This window comes from Rhipicephalus sanguineus, unplaced genomic scaffold (assembly GCF_013339695.2).
Source record: "Rhipicephalus sanguineus isolate Rsan-2018 unplaced genomic scaffold, BIME_Rsan_1.4 Seq216, whole genome shotgun sequence".
Classification (NCBI taxonomy): Eukaryota; Metazoa; Arthropoda; class Arachnida; order Ixodida; family Ixodidae; genus Rhipicephalus; species Rhipicephalus sanguineus.
In genome coordinates this window covers 743192-769014 of record NW_023614789.1, presented here as the reverse complement: position 1 = coordinate 769014, position 25823 = coordinate 743192, and the positions used below count along the sequence as shown (strand labels likewise).

Below are 25823 nucleotides of genomic sequence, written 5' to 3'. Positions count from 1 at the left end.
GCAGCAGGGATTCGATCCCGCGACCTGCGGGTCAGCAGTCGAGCACCTTAACCACTAGACCACCGTGTTCGGTGATATGTTTATCGTGTAAAACGGGAAATTCTTAATTGTATTTATTGATTTATTCTATTAATACTTACTGCAGCCCAATTGGGCACCAGTGGGTTTATACGTTGTAAACACATCAAAACATTTTTCAACACAAATCCACCGCAACAACTGCAGGGATAATGAATGTACATAAGTAAACAGCAGCTATTATTACACACGGTGTGAATCAGGTTAATTGATGCAAGAATTCCTCTAAAGGCAACAACTTAATTTCACCTGGTAGTAAATTCTATTTTCATTTGTATGAGGAAAGAAGCTGTACTTAAATGAGTTGGTAAGCGGATGAAATGGTGCCGGGTTAAATCTGCGGCTATTCCTATGGCGGTTTCAATTTATCGGAAGATACCACTGTGAAACCACCTTTGCGTTAGAAGCCGCCATAGAGTTAATATACTCAGTATATTAACTCAATGGGAGCCGCGGTGGCCGGCAACTTAGCCCTACGCAACGACACCCTAACCTGCCCTTTGAGAAATTGCGTTCGGCTACTTCGTATCCGAGATCGGAGGGCTCTGTCTGCCGTCACGGAGGCCCCAGTTTCGTAGTAGCGCGTAGATGACGACTGCGTTCACCGATGGCGCCACGCATCGCGACTCCGCCGCCCGCTCGGAGTTCTCGTGGGTAGAAGCAGGTAGAAGCGAGGAGGAGTCCTTCCTTTCTCTTCTGGTCCCATGGCAACGTGCACTCGCTTCGCGCCGCCGACGCCGCCTCCTGCCTCTTTATCGCGTCTTCTGTAGCGTATGTTCTGTAGCGTAGCGTTGGTAGCGCTCCCGCTTTCGACCTCGCCAGCCGCGCCACACATCGAACGGCCCCTTTCAATCAACTGAGGCAGTAACGCTGAGCGACGTGTTCGTTGTGTGTTGATGGCATCGCGGACGTTTTGCAGCGTGAGCGTAGTTCGTCGTCTAGCGGTCCATGATTGCTGAACAGCTGTTCTCGCGTTGTACCGAGCCATGTTCGGAGATCCGCACGTTTTGTACCTTTCGGTGATGCACGCTACGGAGCACCGCCTTTTATTCCGGACGCATTTCGAGAGGTACACTCACCGCTGTTGTAGGTGCCGCTTGCTTATCATGCTGGCTGCCAACGACGCAAATAAGACCTCAGGGAAAGTTATTTATGGGATAGAAGAGGGGGTGTGATGGCCACTTTACGCGGTGAAACGACGTGCTGCCGCTTTCCGTGCATTGTCCTGTGTGGCCTCCTCTCCCGACTTTTGGGTGACTCGTTGCCCGCGGTGCGCGCGGTATTCGAGAACTTGAGTAGTGCTGATGGTGTTACTCTTTGAAATCTCAGCGCGCAGCCCGCCGCAGTGCGACGCGTTGCGCCTAGTGAACGCGGTCACGGCTCTTACACGTTATTTTTCGAGTATGGGCGGGCATCGCGCTCGTGTGTGTTGCCAGGCCACGTTGAAAAGTAGTCGCATGTTTACACTTCAGTGTCTTGTGTTTGAAGGTCGTGGGGGCGTTTCGGAGATGCACCGGTGCACTCGGCGCTTGCGCAATCAAGCGTTTCGTTGTACGATTAAGTGCAGAGAAGTGGTGTTCACACATTTCTTCAGGCTGCTCTGATATTGACCATGGCAATTGCAGGAACAGATTGCTCCTGGATGTTGGAAGTGAGACTGTTTGTCTTCAAAGGTGCGCTTAGTGAACACAAACGACACAAACGAAAAAGTACAGGACATAAGGCAACGAGCGCAAACTACCAACTGGTTTATTGTCTGAAAAACGTAACCCCAAGAAAGGGGCGTGTCAAACGAGCATGCGCAGATGCTCATAAGAAGGCAAACGGGGCAGGGCGATAATGAGCGCGGGGGGGTACGAAAGAAAGGAAAAGGTTGAAAAAGGAGGGTAAGGAGGGAACGCGATTCGAAGAAGCAAGATCGAATCAAAATTAGCTTGTAATTTTCGCAAAATCTACCTCAGCCGCCGTAAGGACGATAGAAGGGGCACTAACACAGCTTCCTCGCCTTCTCCATAATTTTCAATGTCTCTAAAATTTCTCGGACCGTTTTATCTTCGGAGCGGGCTACTACAGCTGTTCTTTCGAAGAAGGCTTTACATGAACATTTCTTGCAATGTGCCGCTAAGTTACTAGCGGCTGCTAGCTGCTGGCAACGTACCGATGCTCTCTTAGCCTTAGATTAAGGCATCGTCCCGTCTGTCCGACGTACAACCTACCACCGATAACGGTATCTATACACCACCCCTTTCGTGCACTCTACGAACCTGTCTCTGTGCTTAACATCGCAAATTGGCTTTTGGGTCATTTGACCTGTATTGACCTTTTTGCACAAGCCTTTCAGCTTGCGGAGCTGAAAATTACGTTAATATCGTGTCGCGCAGCGATTTTCCTCATTCTATGTGAAAGACTGTGTATGGCAAAACGACAGGCCTTGCTTTTATCTATAGGTACTCTAGCTATGCTAGGGTCGTGTTTAGTTCTCCTATCTGCTTTTCACAAATTTGTGTAATCATTCCTTTAGGATAGCCACTGCTCTGAAGTCGCTTAATTTGGGTTGCTACGCTTTCTTCTACCCTGGTGGCATGATTTCGCAAGGGCTTGCTGTTGGCTAAGCAGTTTTTATTGATGAGACTGTTTGGCTAAGCAGTTTTACTGTGGTAAATTGTAAAATGTGGTCAGGTGTTTGACAGCGGTTCGATTACCATTTGACGGGTAAAAGATGACGTTTTGGAAATTTCATGTTAGTATGTCTTTTAGCATTGCTTGGAAACAACTCTGGAATTGCATATCGTTTTCATAAGTTTCCATGGCACAGAGACAGTTCGAAAGCCAAGCAAGTGGTAAAATAGCTGTCTTCCTTCCTGTGCAGGTGCATCCATGAGCGCAACTTGCAGCTGAATTCAGAGGACCGGTCAGGGTTGGTGTCTCGTTCAGGTGATGACGCCATCCATCACGAGATACGCCGACGAGAAAAACAGAAGGCTCAGGTAGGCATGCTGACTTACTTGGCAGAACTTACTTCGAGAGGTAATTTTGGCAGGATTATTATTCATAACAACTTGTTTTTAAGAGGCTGGGCTCGAACTAGTTGTACAGTGACATATTGAAACCGGTAAGCATAAAGAGACAGGGACCATGCAAATGGCACACAGAGCACTCTTTGTGTTGTTTTCATGTTTTTAATCAATGAAGCACTGAGCTGATCAGTTAAGCACTGAAACACACACTAGGAAAGGCCACTGAGCACTGTTAACGCAATTATTGAATGAGGAACACTCTTATATTGTGTCAGCATACACTTTTCATTGCACAGATATTTCCAGATAATCAATTTAATTTTTAGCATAGAGGGGAAGCGCTGTTTATGCATATCATGCCTTCTGGCTTCACGTCCAGTTCACTACCATGGTGGGAGTGTAATATTTGTATTGCAGAAAAGTATTTTACTAATTCAGCTGAAATTATTTTTCTCTGTGGCATACCTTCAATGTGCATAAGATGTGAGTGTCGGAAGTGAGCAGCTGAAATGGCTTTGAATCAACACGAATAGGGCTATAACGACAGTTTTGCAGCAATTGTATCACCTTCCATCTATAAATTCTTTAAATGGCAGTTAATTATGTCCATAAAATATTGTTTCATGCATCTTGGGCAAGCATTCTGTAGAACAGCTTCTCATTCCTTGAGCGAGTTTTGTTGAAACCACAAGTTTAGACTCTTGCCTGAGCTCTATAAAAAAACAGCAACTAGGGAGGCTCAGCTGTTATGTGCAGTATAATTAAGCACGCCAACTTTGCAACGACAGATTTTACCTGGTGTAAAGCGTTGCGAGAGAAAGGTTAACGTGCAACATTACAATATGTATCATTATGCCATGATCAAGCGCCCAGACGTTCGTTTTCCAGCTACTTTTGCTAGAATGTTTTGCTCATTTTGATCAGATTTTAAACAGACACCTAATCAGAATGCCTCAATATGTATGCAACAGATGTTAAGTGTCATTATTTCTATCAGACACTATCAATGTACGCAGTTGTGCACATTCTGCATATTCCTGAATGAGGCAAAGATTTACAAGAGCAGAACAGATCAATGAGGGGAACAATTTATGCAGAACTTAAAGGAGTACTGACACGATTTTGAAGTGCAGCAAAACGGACGTTTTTGGTTTCCTTGGCATGTAGTGTTAACGCTCTCCCCCACACCGCATCCGGGAAACACGTATAAATATTTAAGTTTGATTTTAAAGTTTTCATCTCCCAGCATCTGCAAGGCAGCTTCACCGCATGGAGAGCCCTATGACGTTTCAAGTCAGCTCACTCGGTTTGCGAAGTCTGGGTTCTGCATACACCTAAATCACAGAAATCGCTGTCGGAGGCACTGGACGACAGTTCACTCATCATGAACCACGTTCGACTGACAGCAAAGGATAGCAGGTGCATATTTCATAGGTTGCAGTCTGCCAATGACGTCACGGGCAGACTTGACACGTCACTATGAAGCCGCCCTCTCGAAACCGAAACCGAAACTGCTGGTTGAAAGAAGCGGTATTAAAAATATATGCAATGCATCCCCAGGCACCACGACACTCTTTTTAGGGTTCTCGACACCCGTGCTTTCATTTAGAGCAACAACCCGAAAAATTTTAAAATCCATGTCATACCTCCTTTAACCCTAAAAGTACTGTCACCGGCCCAGGTAGTCCTTGTAACCTTTTAAATACATCTGCATGAGCTACTACTAGCTGTACCCTCAAACTTGCAACTTTATCTCTATAAAGAAAAGCCTCATTAACTTGGGATTTCTGAAGCATTTCCCAGATGTGGATCTGGAGTACATCCATCGAGCAGTGTACCATCAACTTAAGTTGAAATGCAAACAAGGTGGCCACAGTGGTGCAGTGTTTATGGTGTTTGGCTCCTGGCCCGAAAGACACAGGTTTGATTCTGGTGTGGCGGTCGCATATCTAGTAGACGAAGTACCGGAGGCCCACGCACTGTGCAATGTCAGCGCAGGTTAAAGAACACCAGATGGTCAAAATTATCCACAGCCTTCCACCTCGGCATGCCTCATAATTATATCATGGTATTGGCACCTAAACCTTGGAAATTATTATTATGTAATGCAAACAGTAAATAACTACTCAGAATGCTCATTACATTTAATTAGTGTATAGGCTGGTACTTTATAGCAGGTTTCCCTAAGCCTGGAGTTGTCCAAAGTCTACACGTTACAATTTCAATTAGTCACATTACAGTTACCGTTAACCTGAAAACAGAACGATATCTATATGAGTAGTTTCAAAGTGTCTTGCATTTACTTTATGCTGATAGCACATGCTGCTGCCTAACAGACTCTTCATTTGACTCGGGATTGCAGGTGTTGAAATTCAGTCTGATATATAGCTTGCGGCATTGTGCAGCTACAGCTGTGTAGTAACATGCTTATTTCAATAAAGCTCAAATATCATGTGCTTACATGGTCTGTTCCACCAGTGACATTATGGGGTGTCACGTGAATGTGTCCTTAAAATCGGAACACTCACACATCTGTGAAACCCTTTCACTAGCACAAAGCAGCAAAATTACTTGGAAGGAACTGGTATAACGTGATAACAGTGTCAGTCTCAGTCGTTAAAACGCAGCCCATTCCATTCCTCCGTTGTGGATGTGCAGAGGCCACTGACACGGTACCTGCCCGTGCGCGGCGCCGAGTGCGACCTGCGACAACATGTAGTCTGCGGGTCACCAGGTGGAGCTGTGCCCACACGTGCAGCTCACATCATCATCCTGCCGTGGCTACCTGCACAAGCTGGGTGGCAAGTGGCGCTCGTGGAAGAAGCGCTGGTTCGTCTTTGACCGCATCGCGGCGGGCCCTCATGTACTTCAGCGACAAGACTGAAACCAAGCTGAAAGTGGTGCCATTTCAGGTACGGATGATGCATGCAGCACGCAATATTGTGGTTCAAGTTCATTCAACCATGACTGATATTAAGTGACAGCATGTCAGTCTTGGCCACCTGTAGTAGCGGCCATTATCAGTTATTCAAATTATATAGAGGTGCATTATTGAAGGAATGGATGCACATGGCACATATATTTTATGGAGGCATTTTGAGGAGATTAAATAAATCTGAAAACTCAAAGACAAAGCTCGAATAACGTAAAATGAATGGGCTATGGAAAATCTGGACATTATTGTAAAATTTATTGTATTCTTCCATGTACCAATGAGGTGGCACGGGTATGCAGTAGGAGAACACCTTACGAGATCCGTCTGATCTATCAAGAATGTGAGCAGGAGGTAGAACATCAGCTTTTCTAGTGTGGTGTTTGAGTAAAGTTTCAGGAGGAAAAAAAGGTAAAGGAAGAGTGACTTTCAGTTGCACAGGGTGGAATTGGTATATTTCACCTATCAACATTAGTATTGTGAAGAGGTTATTGGTCGTTGAAAGACGTAATGGTCGTCAGCGGCAAGCGCGAAGAAGCGTCCAGAGGCACAGCGGCAATCCGAAACACGAGCCGAGCGAGCGAGCGTTGGCGATGCTGCTGGATGGAGGCGCATCTCTTCTTCACATCGCCCCCGCTGAAAAGGAGCCATCCTGGCGACCTAAGATTTCAGGTAGAGGCTCGGTACGGCTTGAGGCGGGAAACATGGACGATGTCACGTCCACGCCGGCGCATGTCATCCGATCGAGAAACTGGCTCGATAAGAAATTAACTGGAGAGGTTTTCTCCAAGATGGTGTAAGGGCCCTCGTACCTTGGAACGAGCTTCGAGGAGAGTCCCGGAGTCTGGTATGGGACAGAGAGCCATACGAGAGACCCTGGGGCATAGCTAGGGTCTGGAAGTGAAGTGCTGCGGTTTTCTTCTGTCGCTGCTGCTCTTGCGAGGTAAACGTGCGGGCGAGCTGGCGGCACTCTTCGGCTTGTCGAGCAGCTTCGGAGACAGGTGGACACTCGGAAGCATCAGGACGGTAGGGAAGTAGGGTGTCAATAGTATGTGAAGGCTCGCGTCCGTAAAGGAGAAAGAAAGGCGAAAATCCGGTAGTTGTTTGTATCGCGGTGTTGTATGCGAATGTTACATAAGGGAGAACACGGTCCCAGTTGGTATGGTCAGATGCGACGTACATCGAGAGCATATCACCCAGGGTGCGGTTAAACCGTTCCGTGAGCCCGTTAGTCTGCGGGTGGTATGCTGTGGTTGTCCGATGAATGACGTGGCATTCCGAGAGCAGAGCTTCGACGACCTCGGAGAGAAAACGCGGCCTCTGTCACTAAGGAGCTCTCGAGGGGCCATGTCGAAGGATAAAGTGACGTAAAATGAAAGAGGCGACATCCCGAGCGGTAGCGCTAGGCAAAGCGGCAGTTTCGGCGTAGCGTGTCAGGTGGTCGACAGCCACGATAATCCACCGGTTGCCATCTGCGGTCATTGGAAGGGGACCGTAGAGGTCAACGCCGACGCGATCAAATGGCTTGGCAGGCATGGAAGCGGCTGCAATGCGCCGGTCGCACGTAAAGGTGTCGATTTGCGTCGTTGGCAGTCAGGACAGCACTGCACGAATTTCCGCACAAAATTGTACATGCCGCGCCAGTAATAGCGATGGCGAAGGCGCTCGTATGTCTTGAACACCCCGGCATGGCCACATTGCGGATCGTCGTGAAGAGAGGCGCATACTTGTGATCGCAAGCTGCGTGGAATGACCAGTAGCCATCGGCGGCCATCGGCAGCGTAGTTGCGGCGATGAAGCAGTTGATCGCGGATGGTGAAATGGGAAGCTTGACGACGGAGGGATCGAGATACAGGAATGGTGGATGTTCCACATAGATAATCAAGAAGAGAAGCGATCCACGGGTCACGACGTTGTTCGGTGGCAATGGAGTCGAGATCGAGAGATGACAAGGGGTGGACGCATGTGGTTGCGCACGCTGGATCTGGCGGTAAAGGTGAGCGGAGAGGGCGTCAGCATCAGAGTGTTTGCGTCCGCAGCGGTATACGACGCGAATGTCGTACTCCTGGATGCGAAGTGCCCATCGCGCTAGGCGGCCAGAAGGGTCCTTCAACGTGGCGAGCCAGCAAAGCGCGTGGTGATCGGTTACTAGATCGAACGGGCGGCCGTATAAGTACGGCCGGAACTTTCCAAGCGCCCACACCAGAGCCAAACACTCTTTTTCAGTCACGCTGTAATTTTTTCGGCTTTCGTCAGCGTGCGACTAGCGTAGGCGACGACGTATTCGGAATAGCCGGGCTTTCGTTGAGCGAGGACAGCGCCAAGCCCGACCCCGCTGGCGTCTGTGTGTACTTCGGTAGGAGCCGTCGGATCGAAGTGACGAAGATAGGTGGGGAATGAGCAGGCGGCGCAGTGTAGCGAAGGCTACGTGACATGCAGAGGACCAGGAGGAGAGGTTCACGTCGCCGCGAAGAAGCTGGGTTAACGGTGACATGATGGATGCAAAATTGCGAACAAAGCGCCGGAAATAGGAGCATAGACCTACAAAACTTCGAAGTTCCTTCATGGTCGTGGGCTTAGGGAATTCCGCGACTGCACGAAGTTTTGCAGGGTCAGGTAATACGCCCTGTTTGGACACGATGTGGCCTAAGATGACGAGCTCCCGGGCAGCGAAGCGGCATTTCTTGAGGTTAAGCTGAAGGCCAGCGTTGGTCAGACAAGTCAAAACGTGCCTGAGGCGACGGAGGTGTGTAGGGAAATCATGGGAGAAAACCACGACATCGTCGAGGTAACACAGGCACATAGACCACTTTAGACCACGTAGTGTATTATCCATAAGTCGTTCAAACGTAGCAGGCGCGTTACAAAGTCCAAAGGGCATGACGTTAAACTCGTATAGGCCATCAGGTGTAATAAACGCAGTCTTCTGGCGATCGGCTTCAGCCATAGGAACTTGCCAATAGCCAGACCGCAAGTCCATGACGAGAAGAATTCTGCTCCGTGAAGGGTGTCAATGGCGTCGTCAATGCGCGGCAAAGGATAGACGTCCTTGCGGTTATCTTATTCAAACGACGGTAGTCCACGCAAAACCGGATAGATCCATCTTTCTTACGCACCAGTACGACAGGAGACGCCCAGGGACTGTGCGATGGTCGAATAACGTCTCTACGAAGCATGTCTTCGACTTGGTTGTTAATGACGCGGCGCTCTTCAGCGGAGACGCGGTATGGTCTTTGACGCAGCGGCTGGTGTAAACCGGTGTCGACGTAATGTTGTACTTGCGACGTGCGGCCCAGTTGAGGTTGCGACACATCGAAAGAATTCCGGAACTCGTGCAGAAGAGCAAGTAGGTCAGCGTGTTCGGCAGGGGTGAGGGTATCGGCGATGGCACTGGAAAATATCACTGGAGGACTCCCCGAGTGCCGACAGGGCATTTGGTGGGTCGCAGCAGTCATCCGGGACGTCAACCAAAGACGAAGAGTCGAGATCTTCCACGCGGCCGAGACATTCGCCTGCAAGCAGCGTGACAGGTGCAGAGAGCGGATTCAAGACGATATATTGCTGCTGCCGGCGGCGACGTCAATCGTTGCGAAAGGGAGCGGCAGAGCTCTACGACTCGTGAAGACATCGGACGGCGTGAAAAAGACTGTAGCGTCGGTGTGGGCGTTGCAGGAAACAGGGACCAGTGCGAAAGTGCCAGCGGAATGTCGGTATCCTCACGAACGAGCATCTTGGGCGGCTGATGAAGAGCGTCAAGTAATGGGGCGTCACACAATGGGGAAAACTCAACTTCGGCGCGTGCGCAGTCGATGACGGCATTATGGCGGGATAGGAAGTCCCACCCGAGGATGACGTCATGCGAACAGGCAGAAAGGACAATGAACTCAACGATGTACAGATTGCCTTCAATGACCACTCTTGCAGTGCAGGCTGCGAGAGGCGTCACTTGCTGCGCGCTTGCGGTGTGGAGCGATAGTCCCGAAAGCGGCGTCGTTACCTTTCGTAATACACGGCAGAGATTAGCGGCTATGACAGAAACGGCGGCGCCGGTGTCCACAAGGGCAAAAGTACGAACACCTTCAACAGTTATGGCGACCACGTTATTTGGGGAAGTGAGGGCTTGGACAGTTCGGAGATGCGCAGTTCTTGCCTCTTGAACTGCGGCGTTTAGTTTTCCTGGTCGGAGGGTCCGGGCCGGCGACGCATGGGGGACGGTGATCGCCGCCGAGGAGATGGTGAGCGCTGCGGCTGGAAGTCAGGGCGGTGAGTAGGGGCATCGCGCGGTGATGGGCCAGGAACGTATTGGAGGAAGGGCTGGCTTCCGGCTTGCGACGAGCGGGCACGGTCGCCGAAAGTTTGGGGCGACGGCGGCAATAGCGGGCGACGTGTCCAGGAGTGTAGCAGGCGTAGCAAATCGGTCAATTATCAGCGTCCTCCATGGATTGGCGATTGTCGGTGCTGCCCAAGTGGAAGGATAGACAGGCGGTTGCGTGGGCTGAGAGTGCGTAGTGTAAGGTGGTTGCGGAAGCCTACGCAGAACGTCAGCATACTGAGGGGCGCGGCTACAGGCTGCACGGCTTGCGCATAGGCGACAGGAGCGGCCACAGGCTCCGATGCACGCGCGTAGTGAACAGGGCTGGATGGAGGCGGCTCGCGGCGCGCAAGGGGAACAGCGTGGGCAACCTCCTCCGAAATAACAGTGCGGAGCGGGGCTGGCAGGCGGGTGGTGGGCTCGTGAGTAAAAGGCATTAAGGAATTGGCGGGCAACTTCCTCGCGGACGAAGTCTCGAGCCTGCTGAAGCAACGTCGAATGGTCAGGCATGGTGTCGAGACTGCACAGCGACTCGCCACCCCGTGGAGGCTGCCGAGTCAGAGCGCGCTGCTTCTTCAACTCGTCGTAGCTCTGACACAAGCTGACGACTTCTGAAACTGTGCCCGGATTCCTAGCCAAGAGCATTTGGAATGCGCCATCGTCAATGCCCTTCAGGATTTGTTTGATCCTGTCAGCTTCGGGCATGGTGTCGTTGACACGTCGACAAAGGTCGACGACGTCCTCAATATAGCTTGTGAAGCTTTCTCCAGTCTGTGAGCGGACGCGCAAGCGTTGCTCTGCGCGCTGCTTGCGGACAGCTGGTCGACCGAATACTTCAGAGCAGGACGTGTTGAAGACGGTCCATGTGGGGATGTTCTGTTTGTTGTTGTACCACAATTCGGCGACGCCAGTCAGATAAAATATGACGTAGCCTAGCTTGTCGGGGTCATCCCACTTATTATGCGCGCTCACCAGTTCGTAGTGGTCAAGCCAGTCTTCCCCTCGGTCTCATCTGCACCGCTGAAGACCTTTGGGTCCCGGAGCCGAGGAAGCCCGGTGCAGGTGACGGACAGGGACGAAGGCGCCGGTGGGTTTGCGTGGTCAGTCATGATCGGCGGTAGCGTCCGGCTACGCAGCTCCAGGGCGTAGCGACGGGGATGAACAGCACCCTCCACCAAATGTGAAGAGGTTTTTGGTCGTTGAAAGACGTAATGGTCGTCAGCGGCAAGCAAGCGAGAAGAAGCGTCCAGAGGCACAGCGGCGATCCGAAACACGAGCCGAGCGAGCCGAGCGTTGGCGATGCTGCTGGATGGAGGCGCATCTTCTTCTTCACAGTATATAGATAGGTGAATATATTTATCCTACCCATGCACCTAATGATTGAGCCTGTGTTATGTTATAGTGGCTGCTTTTACCAGTGTTAATGTCTTTACATGCGTGATCAACTTAACTTGCTGCGTGAAAAATTGCCATACCTTTGGATAAAAAAAATCAGTTTGGGCAAATTTGTCAGATTGGAATATGTCCCAACTGCTCAAGGTGTGTGTGCAGTCATGTAGAAAGAGAACTTCTGTAAATAAGAAAATGGTATAAACCGAACACAGGAGTGGCACTACAGCTAGTTGTTGGGTACTGGCTCCCAGTGACACCCTTTCTCAGATTTAAACTGGCAAATACCAGATCATAGTTTTCTGCTGTTACTGCTACTGGGAGATCTAGGAGAGCCCACTCCACTGCACGCAGACACTAACATCACCTGCAGTTGCTTATCTACTCACTTGTATCTGCACATCCTTCCTCTCATCAGCACTTGTGCATGGACTTTGGACAGCCTCGTCGATTACATGCCTGAGTGGCTCCCCATCGTACATATCAGTTGTACCTCGCTGTACTTTGGCACGAGCATTTATCCAAGAAAGTGCTTATTTACAACAACGTGACTTAGATTGAAACAGACAGTACTTGTGCTACACAGCTGTGCTATAAAACTGGCCTTGTTTACGAGGGGCTGAGCTACATTGTTACTTTATTTACTTGAATCTAACTCACACGCAAATTTCTAGTTTGAAATAAAAACACACTTGAATGTGATGTACCGTATTTGTAAAACAAAACTGTGGCATGCCCCTGTGTTGGCGATTAGAACAGAGAGATAAGTACAATTGGCCTTCAAACAATGGGAACTTTAGTTTTCTGGCAGTTCCTTTCCTTCTGGGATCCAGCTTTGCTGGCTTTCATATCAGTTCTGGATACACTTTGATGGCATGTCAGTTCAAGGGCCGTTATCTTGACAAGCATAGTCTACATAGGGTTGTTTAAAGTCTATAAGCTTGTCTTTGAGGTCTGGATATTTTCCTTTTTTTCCCCGTGGAAATTTTTCCTGGTCGACATGCAGTTGAAGATCTCCCTTTGTTTGTTGTTTGTGTCGCTCACAGACTCAGCGTTTCAGGCATTAAAAATGCACGGCACAACTATGTACAGTGTACAAAATAACTTTCATATGAACTTTTATAATTGCTGCGGTGCATCACCATTTGGACCTAACTGGGAACAGATACAACACACATAAGTTGTAAGCGCGCACGAGGTAAACCTGTGTGAACTCTCAGCTAGATGTGATCCATCGCCATTTTTTGATGGACCACACAAGTGCAGTAGGATTGTGATGGACCAAAAGTGCAGAATGTTTATAACCTTCTCCACTTTTATCAGTAAAATGTATAACAGATGTGTTGTTCATGTATGCTAGCAGAGGCTGTAAATGCAAACCACAAGATGCTGTACCCCATAAACTGTTGATGCCAACTGTGCATGGTAGCAGTGACAGCCTCCCTGTGATACTCGGGCTGCAGCATTGGGTTCTTGACTGAAGCTGAGATTTTTTGGCGACATATTAGGTAGCTGCATACTAAAATTGAATACACTATAGTATATATGTTACCTCAACGTGCTGTTACTACCACAGTTATTTTTTTACCACAGCCATGTTTTGTACCCACCGGCACATTTGTTTTTCACTTCTTTACTGAAGCAATTCAAGGAGCAGAAAAGATATACATGCATGTGACTGTAGCTTTACGTGCTGCATAATCACATCACTGGTATAGCACCTGGGTCACGTGCGAGTGATATTCAATGTCTTTGATGTGCCATGCAAATTCTTGCTTGTTGATATGAATAATAGAAATTTTCTCTTGTCACTATTGCTAAACTTGTTTTATGAAGCTACATGTCGAGCATTGCATGCCATAATTACATTAATGCTTCACACTTGCGCTCGGGTAACACAACTGAAATTGTGCACTTTTATGGACCATAATACAACTCTCTGCATGTTGACATTGGGTGCCTGTTATGGCACGGTTGGCTGTAGTTTCAGTTATCACACTTTTCTTGAACACACCATTTAGCAGCCTAACGCTATAAGGCTTTGTTACACCAATGCCTAGGGCTTACGCATTATATGCAAAATTGTAAGGTAAGCTTCAGTTCATGTGTTGATGTTGCTGTCGTTTAGTCACAACAGGGATCTGTTTTCTGTTGTGCATCTGTGTCAGAATCTCTCTGCTTTTATATTACATTGCACAATGTTTCATACATTGTTTTCACCTTTATTCTTCTGACTTTTCTTTTAACACAGGCCATAGAAGAGGTCTATGTGGACCACCTGCACTCTGTCAAGAGTCCAAACCCACGTGTGACGTTCTGTGTCAAGACATATAAAGCACCTTCCACCTAATGGCACCCACAGCTGAGGCCATGCGTATAGGGTTGTTGTCATCTTCATGGTGCGAAGGCTACCTTGAATTCCTCAGTGAGGCTGACATCGCACTGCCAGCCGCTCCAGGCACAAGTTCAAGGATCGGAACAGCTTGTTCACCTCAACGGCCTTGGCAGGTAGGTGGATTGAGCTGTTGTACGTGAAGACAGGTACACCTTTTGCATAGTCAGTTGTACAGTGCAGAGACCAAGCACATATCCGAATCGAAGCCCATAGGCACTAATTTACAACCAAGTTTTGAAACTACAATGGTCTGTAACAAAGCAGAAGTAGAGGCCTCCCCTTTGTATGATGCTTCATTAATTATTTGACTTATGGATAACACTGGCTCAAGAGCAGATGCTTAAGCAATCTTTCTGTCTTTTCATTCATAAGTCGGGCAGTATTATTCTTCACAATACGGTCACAGTTGTAGCTATGGATTTGCTAAAAGTTTGCAGGGAATATTTATAGTGCTTTTCCACAAACAGTTGGCACAGCACAAGGATTTTTGTTGCTAAAAACCAACTATTGGCCAGCTGATGAAGGTTTGAACTAGCTCTTGGTCACCTCACATTCAACATTTATGAGCTGGTAAACAGCCCAAGTGCTGCAGCTGTTATGGGCAGCCTAAGTGCTTACCAAAGCCAGCGTAATAGGTTAGCTGAATAAATAGATACCATTCGTACTCAATCTGTCTTTGGAACTATATGTACTCACTCATGCTTCCTTGTACGACTAACCCATTGGAACTCACTCATGCACTTATTGGCTCAGCATCTGCGCAATCACCAACACTGAATTGCATTCATGCTTAAATGGTTCACAACAGCACCTGCTCAGCCCTACTCATGAACACCCTCATTCACGCTTACCTTTATCACACTTGCCAATGGCACTAACGTTAATAGCGACATAATTATAATTGGCGCTTGCTCCTCTTCATACCAAACTCGACTTCATGCCCATGACTATGGAACCACCAGCACTTTTTTCCATTTCAGCGATGTCCAACCACACCTTTGTCATTCATTCACGCCCCGCCACGGTGGTCTAATGGTATAGCGCTCGACTGCTGACCCGAAGGTCGTGGGATCGAATCCGGCCGCGGCGGCTGCATTTTCGATGGAGGCGAAAATATCTGAGGCGTGTACTTAGATTTAGGTGCACGTTAAAGAACCCCAGGTAGTCGAAATTTCCGGAGCCCTCCACTACGTGTCTCTCATAATAATATTGTGGTTTTGGGACGTTAAACCCTAGTATTATTCTTATTATATTATGTCATTCATTCACTCTATATCCTAGGTCTGTCAAGTCAATATGAGGCAAATGTTAGTCAGTTGCTCCCTACTGAATATGCAGACCACCTATGGCATCAAATGAAACTTTGGTAACGTTTAATTACCGGTGCATCCCATGGCTTCTCAAGTTCGTGGCCATATCTCAGTATTATGCACATTCCTCTAAAACAGGAACAAAAGCTCGTTCCTCCGTAATCTTGAAACGAGTTCCCGTTACAAGTTCCTTATAATGCGAAAGGAACACGTTCCAGTTACATTTAAAACATCGCCCGTGTCGCTGCATTAGCATTACATTTTATTGTTTCCAAATTAAAATATAGTGTCAGATAATGCTGAAGCGAAATAAAATGAGCAATTTAAAACCCACATCTAACTACGTATACTATACAAACGTAGACATGAGTGCTGATAAACACTGTCCTTTTCTTAACGTGCCTCATGCCCTCACTCCTCTTGAAAGCTAATTTGTCTTTTAGATGCGAAGCAGCTTTTGCTCGGGGCTGTGTCCGTCCTTCCATTGGCGACCGTCTGCGCGGGAACCATGTGTGCTGGCACGTGCTAGTGCGTTCTGGCCTGTGTAAGGGGCTTGCTAAGACGCTGTGGCCCTCCCCCTTACACTCTCTCAGCAATCACGTGATGGCGTCAGGGACAAGATTCTGCAGACGCGCGATGAACCGACGTGCTCTCACGTGGCATGGCGATGAACCCGCGTGCCATTCCAACAAGAGTTCGGGACAAGTTCAACTGCAACTACAGTGAATTCATGGTGTGCTACACTTGCAAGGACGCATTAACATCGAGCAAGGTGCCCGTGATGAACGGAACTTTAAGTCAACCCATGCGCTGCTTCGCATCCCGTATGGTTCCCTTTAGTGGGAGATGGTGTAATTTTTTCACTATGTCGCAATCTTTAAGAGTAGTATACCTAATGATAAGAGGTGCGTATAAAGTGCATAGGTTCTTCTTAACATAGATAATACTTTAAAAGGCTCGTAAACCACCTCTGATAATTTTTTTAACATTTCAAGTAAACACGCGCATCGAGTGCAGAATGCCGTCATGAACCAATGCCAAATGCGGCAGCACTACGAGCTGTGGGCGCCCCACAAATTCTAAGAAACAATCCCTTCTCCTTTCTAGGCCTTAGGCAACCCTCAGCCTCTCAGCATTCGCGGTGACGTCAACATTGTCCTCTGCTCATGTCAACCACAAAAAGAACCCGTTTGTCTGCACGCACGTACACACACAATCGCCGCTCTTCCTCCTCACACAGTGAGGAGGAGCACTTAGCCAGGAGGAGAGACGAGCCCACAAACAGAGCATAGCGAAGGAAAGAGGAAATAAATGAGGGCTCTTTTGTATCATCAAACACATCTAACTCCACTTTATGGCAACGTTTAAAAAAATTCTCACGGCTACGTGTTCGTTGTAGACTTGTGCACAACTTCAACACCACAACTAAATTTTGACCTGTGGGTGGTTTAGGGGCCCTTTAAGTTTGCGCCGGCATCAGTAACAGTGCTATGCTTCTTGTTCGTTTCTTGTTTTGTCTTCTTTCTGCAACTCTTTAGTGTCGATGTGCAATGAAGGTGACAGGACAGGCGGGACGAGTCTCTAGTTGTTACTTTCCCGTTTGCTAGTAGTCCAGAGGGTGTGTACCTACCTGGGAACTGCAGGGAGAAGAGTGCAATTTTTTATGTGAGATTTGGGCTCCCTGTGGCATGGAGCGTGTTCACGTTCGGCACATGCAAATTTCATGACACCAACGTCTATAAATTACAAGTGTTTTCTTTGCTGTGTTACAAATGTGTTTTAATGCCCCTGCCTTTGCTTTCTTGCCTGCAATAATCGAGTCACTGTAGAATTTAGCAATCTGTTTGCAATCTGTTAATTGCAGTGCCAAGGCCGGAGCTTCAAGGTTGTTGCAGGGTAGCAAGCAGAGGAGATGCCTTGCCCAGTTATCATCTATGACAACTGCAGCCAACGAAGTCCCAGGCTCCTTCTTCCTGGAGGGAAAATGTGACAGCTATCCCTTTTTGTACTCTGCATGATCAGCCTAAAGGGAGGCCTACGAACCACTCGAATTTTGGCAAGGAACAAACCAACGGACAAGGTGCTGCATGGTGGCAGTCGTGACAGGCGGAGGAAAACAGTGTTCGTTATGCAGCAACAGTTGAGCAAACTAGTCTGGCATCATCAAAAGGAAAACCTGAGCTTGAACTCAGTTCACCAACAGGAGCATCTGTTGATTGGGTGCATGTAAGTTTCCCTCTTGTATACATCGTCTGTTACATCATCGATGTGAATTTTCTGTCACGACACTTGGTGTAATCTTTGAAAATTGTCATGTGCATATTTCTATGTAAATCATTTTGTTTAATGTGTGTGTCTTCCTTTAACTCTAAATTGCTGTGTTTGTGACTCTGGGCAGTCCATACCGGGTATCATTGAATCATCGTAAAGTTATCATGAAAGTGAAAGCTACGCCACATTTTTAGTTGTGCTTGGTCAAGCTGTGCATCTTATCTTTTTCTTATGTCATCAAGCAGCTTTCCTTCCATCTTGTGCCCATGCGGACAATGCATTTTATGATATAGCTCGCCAAGATTCACAGTCTTTTATGTTGCATTGTATAGCTTAGCCAAATATCATTGTTCACTCTGCTTCTTGTACATATGCTTATGGCTTGGTGTGTGAAACTACTATGTCACAGCTCTCAGGTTCGTTATTTTGACTAGCTTCTCATGCATATGAACATATCCATTGGCCTTTCCTCGGTGAAAATTTTTTTTGTAATTATGTTGTGCTCCTCTGATAAGATGAACCTATGAGCATGCTGAACTATACCGTCTGTTTGGTTTGTCCTTCTTTTACTTCGAAACAAAATTAGAAAGCCTAAACTTCCATGCTGGTGTCATGACAAGCAAGTCTCCTAGTGACTGAGCAAAACAGCTGTGGTTGCTGGAGCGCATTTTACTGGTAGAGCATGGATGGAAACAAAGTGGTACTCATTGAAAAGAAAGCAAAAGTAGAAAAAAATTCACCTTGACAGCAGGTGACACTACTAGTTGAAACCTTGACACTCTAAAGAGCAAGGGACAAAAGTACGCTGAGAAAATTAAAATGCTGTGTATTTAACAAATGAGTCACAGCCAAGAAGAGATAAACAAGGCAGCTTGGAAGTGTAAGCACATGAACTAGGAGCAGCAGGTGCTCAGTTCCTCTAAGTCTGGTTGCTTCATATAGTATGGGCATGCTTGTTAGAGGCACTGATCTTGTTATTGAGACACTTTCCAGGATGCCAATCATGATTACAATGAAGAAGTTATCCCAAAAACAGCAAATATTATATGCCATGCATTTGACATTGTACCAAGATGTTCCATGATTTGGATGACACAGTAAGACTCGAGGCAGTTCACCTACTCAAGTAATCAAGTAATGCAATTCTGATAACAACCCAAAGCAATTGTAACCTTACAAAATAACTCTGCAGAAAAAAAATAGGCAATTTTTCAGTGTAACACACCAGCTCCTAATATTGTGCCTGCTAGAAATGTGCCACACATGTCTACAGGTGGCTGGGACATTAGTAGCAGTATAGTTGCACTATGCTGAAACATAATAATGGTTGTGTTGGAATTGTTTCCTTCAATAACAAATTCAGTAGTCTATTAGCATTAATCATGCGGACACTATCAGCAGGTGTTATGCATCACGGATAAAAGGAAGTAACTTAAGGGGTTCCTTCACGCATAGGCGTGCGCAGGGTTCCCCATCAGGGGGTGCGAAGGTTCATCGCAGCCCCCCCACCCTACTAAGTTAATGTATGGGGCAGATTTTGTGCCCCCCCCCCTTATGTGACTAGAAGGGTCAATGTACGGGGCAGATTTTGCACCCCCTCCCTATTAGGTGATTAGGGGGGCGGCCACTCCCCCCCCCCCCCTGTGCGCACGCCTATGCCTTCACGTTCACCTTGACGGGCTACAGCTGTGTAGTTCAGCATGATGTCAAAGTTTGGACTTTGTATAAAGACATGTATAGTTTGTTGCCTTTTCATATTTCATGCTTTTATGAATGCAGCATTCAGCGCAGGTTGGAAGTAACCATATCTTATACATCAGAGACCTCCACTTTTTTTTTAGATTCTTACAATTTTACTTTTGGATGTTGCAAATCTGCATTCTAGAAAAGAAAACCTCTGCTTTGCTATGTTTAGACACTTTTTGAACTTGCTTCATGTATACCAGTTGTTTCAAGAAATGTCTAAAAATCCTGAAAAATAAGGGAAATGCAATATATTTGCTTGCTGCCTTCACAATTACTGTGTCTGTGGCAGTTGACATCTTGTGATGAGTATACATTAATTACAGCATTAATTATATAAATTAAGAATGATTAATGTTTTAGTCAGACATCAGATCAAATGGGAGAATTTAATGAGATAACATAGCACAAATAATAAAATGACAAGGAACATAAGGAAGGAGACAAAGACCAGCGCGCCCTTATTGTTTATTATTTTTGCTAATTTATCTCTACCAGTTATGCTCGACCAATCAGCCTGACAATCAATCTTTTAGGGAGAATTGAAGTCCTTCCTGTGAAGAGCCCATTGTCACTTTGAGATTTCTAAATAGCAGCCACTGGTAATTTTTCTGGAATAAGTTTAACCAAATTCACTGGCGAAACTGAAACCGAAGCGCCAAAGAGCGCCACTGCAATACTCTAGCAGGTGCCCAGGATGATGACACTGTTTGCAACGATTGCACTGATGTTAATTTCCTGAACCTACATGCAGCATGCAAGCTATCGCGGCAAGTGCACTCACACACCTACAAAGCGAAGTGGATTGATAATTGATGTAACGAAGCTCGCTCATTTGAGACGTCTCGGAAGAATATGGCAGTTGTGCTCTTTGGCATTTCGGCTTCAGTTCTCCAGAAATAGCTGAATTTTATCGCTCCGTAAAAATTATTAGTGACTGTTCTTTCTAAATCTCAAAGCGGTAATGGGCTTTTTGCAGAAAGTACTTCAGTGCTCACATCTGGCCCGACTGTCTGTCTATTCTAGTTAAACAGGTAAATTTTAATTTCTGCAATTATTGCCCTAATTAATGTCTCTAGTCATCTTATATGTCTGCCACCACAGAAAAAGTAATGCCAAAGGTAGCGATCAAATATTGCAGTTCCTTTACTTTGAGGATTTTCGGATATATTTCCATTTCTTGAAACACCCTGTATGCCATACTGTCATACATATTATCACTTGTCAGCGGTCATTGTAGTATCAACAGCACATTATGCTAGTATTGTGTTTGCTAAGAGGCAGGTATCATTTGTGTTAGTCTGAAGCACTGCTGCCTCTGTATTTTAGCTTTTTCAAAACTGTGTTTATTTTTTTTACTGTGGGCATTGATTGCCGCTTTTTTCAATGCTTACAGTCGGATAAGTTACCATTTCTGCTTTGAAAATGAGTCCAAAACCTGAAAAGCATAGACCTTTACTTATGTTGGCTTGTATATTCTGCACACTGTAAAGAGCTGCTTGCATCTAAGTCAGAAGGATGGCCTTAGAAAGGTTTTCCTGTAATGTTTTGTTATGCCGAATATGCTTAATGAGCAGTCATAATGAATCATGACATCAGTACCTCCAAAGAGCTATTCATCACATTTTGTTAACAAAGCTGGCAAGCTTCATAGTATTCCAATTTGTTTGCATCTAGTAGTACGCTGCTAATGCAAGGCTCGGTAATGTAGTATTGGAATCATGCAGTTTTCTATCATATTATCATACTCTTGCTTTATATTCTTGGGCATTACCCCTTAGTCGGAAAACCAAGGCAGCTGTGACACATTAACAAAAATACTCCCAAAACGAAGTTGCAAATGGCAGTTTTTACGACACATTGCACTTGCACGGCAAGGCCTCTGGAATTTATCCAGAGGTGCTGTAAGAGGGCAGTGTACTGACAGATAGCTCATATATCATATAAAAAAGAGCATTTGCTGTGGTCACACCAGTAGTGCCAGCCATTGTAGCAGTCCTGCGCAAACAAATCCTGAAGGATGACAACGTTGCAAGGAGTTACAAGGCATGCAAGGTCAGCCAAGTAACCTGCAATATTATGCTAGTGACCTCAGTGTATGGAAGCTGACCCTTATTGCCACAGGTACCGTAAGCAGTAGCTAGGAATATTAATTTGGTTCAAAATTTTGGTACTAGCATTGCATACTGTGCAATCACAACATATAAAAATCAATTGGTTACAATGTGGTTCTTGTAATGGTAACTGCCCATTCACAGTTAACTCTCCTGGAGCATGCACAAGGCAGCTTTTGTGTCTACATGAATATTGCAGTGCTCATACAAGCTTTGCATTATCTCGAGTTCATGCGTTCATACACTTTACTGCTCTTAAGAGCACAGCAAGTAAGTACCTCGTCCTTTTCAAATATTTGTTTAGGTTATTATAGTGAGGTACGAATAAACCTATAAAAATAACATCTGGTGCTGTAATCAATTGAATGAGCAAGTTGGCATTGAGCAAGCGCCCCCTTGATGCCCACTGTATACATCTAAGTCAGAAAAGTGTACAGTACATCTACCTTATTTGTCCATTAATTGTGTTTAACCTTAGTCGGTGCTTTTTGTTTGTCCTTTTAATCATGAACGTCAGTTTGGCAATTCTGTAGATAGCTTTACAGTATGGAAACTCAAAAACAGTGCTCCGTATTCACTTACATACATAATATAGTTTTGCTTGCTTCATTTGTAAAGCACTGTTATGTCAACATTTCTGGGTCCAGGCACTTGGCATTGTTCTTGTGTATAGTATTGTGTAATTCTTGTATGTGTTCTTACCCATTAATCAGCCTCAATGTTGAATGCTGTGCTTTGAAATCTTGGAAGCACAGCTGTTCCTTTAAACAAGGCAGAACACATTTGAACTTGCATGACTGATAAAGGAAAGGAAAAAAAAGCAGTGTAAGAAGGGCATTCATCTGTACCAGCCCACCTGACTGTCTTAAACGGACACAGCTTTGAGTACTTTTTAATGCAATGCAACACCAGATAAAGTGCATTTGTACAGCATTGTACCTTGTTCTTTTCATCTTAACAAAGCTTGTAGTGTGTTATATGTATCCCCATGTGAACTATGTAAGAAACACACTTACATTAATGATGTGAGTGGTCGGTTCAATTGTGTGGTTTTGTGTTCACAACCTTCTTGCATTGCCATTCACTGAAAAACACTGGCATTCCTTCATCTTTTGTCTCTGGTCTATATTGGAGTTTTAAACACTGTTTGAGCAGTGTAACAAACTGCACTGTCATTGCAAATGTAAAGCAGTTAAACATGCAGCAGTTCAGTCACTGCATCTCCTGTCTGGCTGATCACAGTGTCAGAAAGCAGCATATGTGCCTTGAAGTCATTCTTTTTTGTTTTTCCAAACAATTTTGACTTGTGGTAAAACACTTCAGATGGCTGTTATGGCACTTCATAATTTTTTTATTCACAGCGTCTTTCCTCAGAACCAATAAGTTTAGACTGAAAGACTTCTCGACTTGTTTGCAATGCAAGCAAAATATACACAGTTTTATGTATAAGGCACTTCTCTTGAGTGTTGGTACAGCGTTTTAATGCATCGCAACGTACGAATGCTGCTTTGTGGCCAAATCTGCCTCCGAATGGATCGTGCAAAGCAGTAAAGGAGACATATCTTTCTCTACTCTTACTACAGCAGCGTCCAAACTGCTTTGCGCAATGGAAAGAATTTGTATGGTGTGCGGTATTTGCACACGTGTTGTACCCAGGGATCACATATACATGCTTGTGTAATGGTTCACCTTTGGGATATAATCAAAGCCCACGCCTTGCGCATTCCCTTGAGTTTGCAGTTTACACAGCACCAGTCCCCTTGGCATGAAAAGGCATTGATTTGGCTGGTGCTTATGGCAGATTACAAACCTCTGTGAATGATAGCAAGGCACTTGGCTGATAATGATCATCATATCACAATTCACCACTTGTCTACTGTAACATTTTGATAATCATAAAAGTGGCTGTTAATATTTGCGCTCCCTCTCATGTGAGCTTTTCACTTTCTCGGATGCAGAAAAACCTGCACGACAATTAAGTACACATGCTAACATACCACTCTTAGTCTCTGTTCCTAAATACACAGCAGTTCGGGTAAATGCAGCAGGCTGAGGAAAAACGTGAACCGCTGATGAACGATTACCCACATCTGCTGGCTAGCTCTGAAATGTTGCATCACGTGTATGTATAATTGTTGTCTGCCCCTCGTGAACAGTAGGCGTTAGAGCATGTTACACTGTTAAACAGTTGCTTAGAGCCACTCAGGTTTTAAGGTGACTGAAGGTGCCATTGATGCTGGACATTTTTTTTTTTTTTTAAGAACTCTCAATCTAGCTAGCAAGTTGTGCTCACTTTTGGTTGTGTGCCATTGCTCTTTTCATTGTTAACTTCTAAAAGCTTTCAGCTTGTCACCAGCTGACGCATAGTAGCTGAGCTTCCCTATGTTTTTATATGCTTTTTTTTATTTCACCTGTAGTGTGGTTGGCCACATGTATTTGTTTTGGTAGTGCTGCACATGGAAATAAAACTGAAAACCGATTTTCGTGGCTGCGAGTTGAAAATTTTGCATGACATGTGCAAGTTTACATCACATGCCTTGTAGGTTTTACAAATTTTTCTTCTCCACCAACAGGACGTGTGAGTCTTCACCTCTTACACCAATAGTATAGTATACAAAGAACAAAACCAATAACTTCCAAGGACAACAGCTCAAGAATGTACAGCAATCGGCATCTTTCAGGATGGTTTGCACACCAACTACTGTGCATCTCCTGCCTGTCTATTCCACATTTTATATAGTTGACGTTTTGAGGTGTCATGGGAAAATATTCACAGAAATGGCTGAGCTGCATAAAGCTACACCAGATGCCAACACCAGAAGTAAAACAACAGCTCAAGGTCATCACTATTTATGGAGTCACACACGCACACAAATCTCCAGCACCATGGGACTGGTAGCACTGCGTGAAGTCCAAGGATTTTTTAGTATGAGCATCACCATCCCAAGAATGAGCAAGCTAAAAGTGTGGTTTGCCAAGTTGCTCAACAAGGCAGTGCTGTACGCTTCATTTATTCTAAGAACCAGCTTGGAATAGAACCACCTTCGTTGTCTTCCTTACAGACTCTTCATAGCAAACCGGATGTTTATTTTCCAGTTGACATCCCTGCCTTTCCGTATTGCATTTCTCTCTCCAGACACACTCGCTGCGTGATCACCTTTTGTTTTCTTCTTGCTGCCCCCAAATGCCGAAAGGCATCGAGAGTAAGAAAATTAACAATGCTATCAATTTACCAGAGCAGCAGTGTAACAAAGAAAGGGCTTTTCCACTTACAGCATCGAAGACTCTGCAGTTATCTTTGCCAGGTTACATAATAAGGAGTGATAGCGACACTGTTTCAGCAGGTTCTAGTGTAAACATTTTCATTTTCATAATTTCCTTCTCGTCAACAATACGAACTTCGTTTAAAAATTTCCTTATCAAATCTTCCTAGTGCCCAAATCGCAAACTTGCAGTCTCTGCCAAGAATGGACTGGTAGCTCCTGTTGGATTGCTAGTACCAATTACACAAGTTGTGCTCCAACACTAGGGAATTTGAACAAAATGTCGTGGTCGCTACTAGTGCGCCCCAGTGCGTGACGTACTGGTGGCACCATATGCCCTTTGGTTACATCACCTTTACGTTAATAAAGTTCAGTCTTCGTTCTGGTCACGAGCTGGCTGGTCGTCTTATCTCGCTCCCGGCTCATGCCTCGTTACGTCTATCCGTCGAAGTACACCCCCCGTCCCTACACAAAAGTTCTGCCATGCTACCCAAGTCAACTACGGTAGCCATGTGGTGTAGCTAATACAAACATTTGAGGAAAGTTTTACATGTGCAGAACAGTACACTGTTAAAAAGCATCACATTGTGTAGCCGTCACTCTGCTGATGCTAGCTGACAGTGGCGTAGCCGGGGGTGGCACACAGGGCCCGTGCCAAACCCCCCGCCCCTTAATTTTTTTTTTTGCCATGGTGTACAGAGCCCAAAATGACACTCGACTACATTTGCCTGCCTGGCCTCCACGCCCCACCCCTGAAAAAATTTGTGCCTACGCCCCTGCTAGCACAAGTGTCGAAAGGACTGCAACAGTGTGCAAAATTGGTCTAGTTGGTTTAACTTCATTCTAAAACAGTGCAAAAAGATGACACAAGTCCTGTGTGGTCCTCCACTTGTGTCTTCAGTCTTTTTGCGCTGTTTTACAATGAAGTCGAAAGGACGTACCACGTCTTCTGCTTTGGAACTGGGGATTTGGAATTTGCCCATCTTCCAGTCTTAAATT

General features: G+C 45.9%; 1 protein-coding gene across 1 annotated transcript; it reads left to right on the top strand.

The window, feature by feature from the left end:
- Positions 1-666: 666 nt before the first annotated feature.
- LOC119376750 (pleckstrin homology-like domain family B member 1) lies at positions 667-14163 on the top strand. The gene is given in 8 exon segments (XM_049411478.1): positions 667-728; positions 2948-3065; positions 5754-5812; positions 5814-5940; positions 5942-6007; positions 13980-14061; positions 14064-14102; positions 14159-14163. Coding segments are annotated over 8 exon segments (558 nt in total).
- Positions 14164-25823: the final 11660 nt, after the last annotated feature.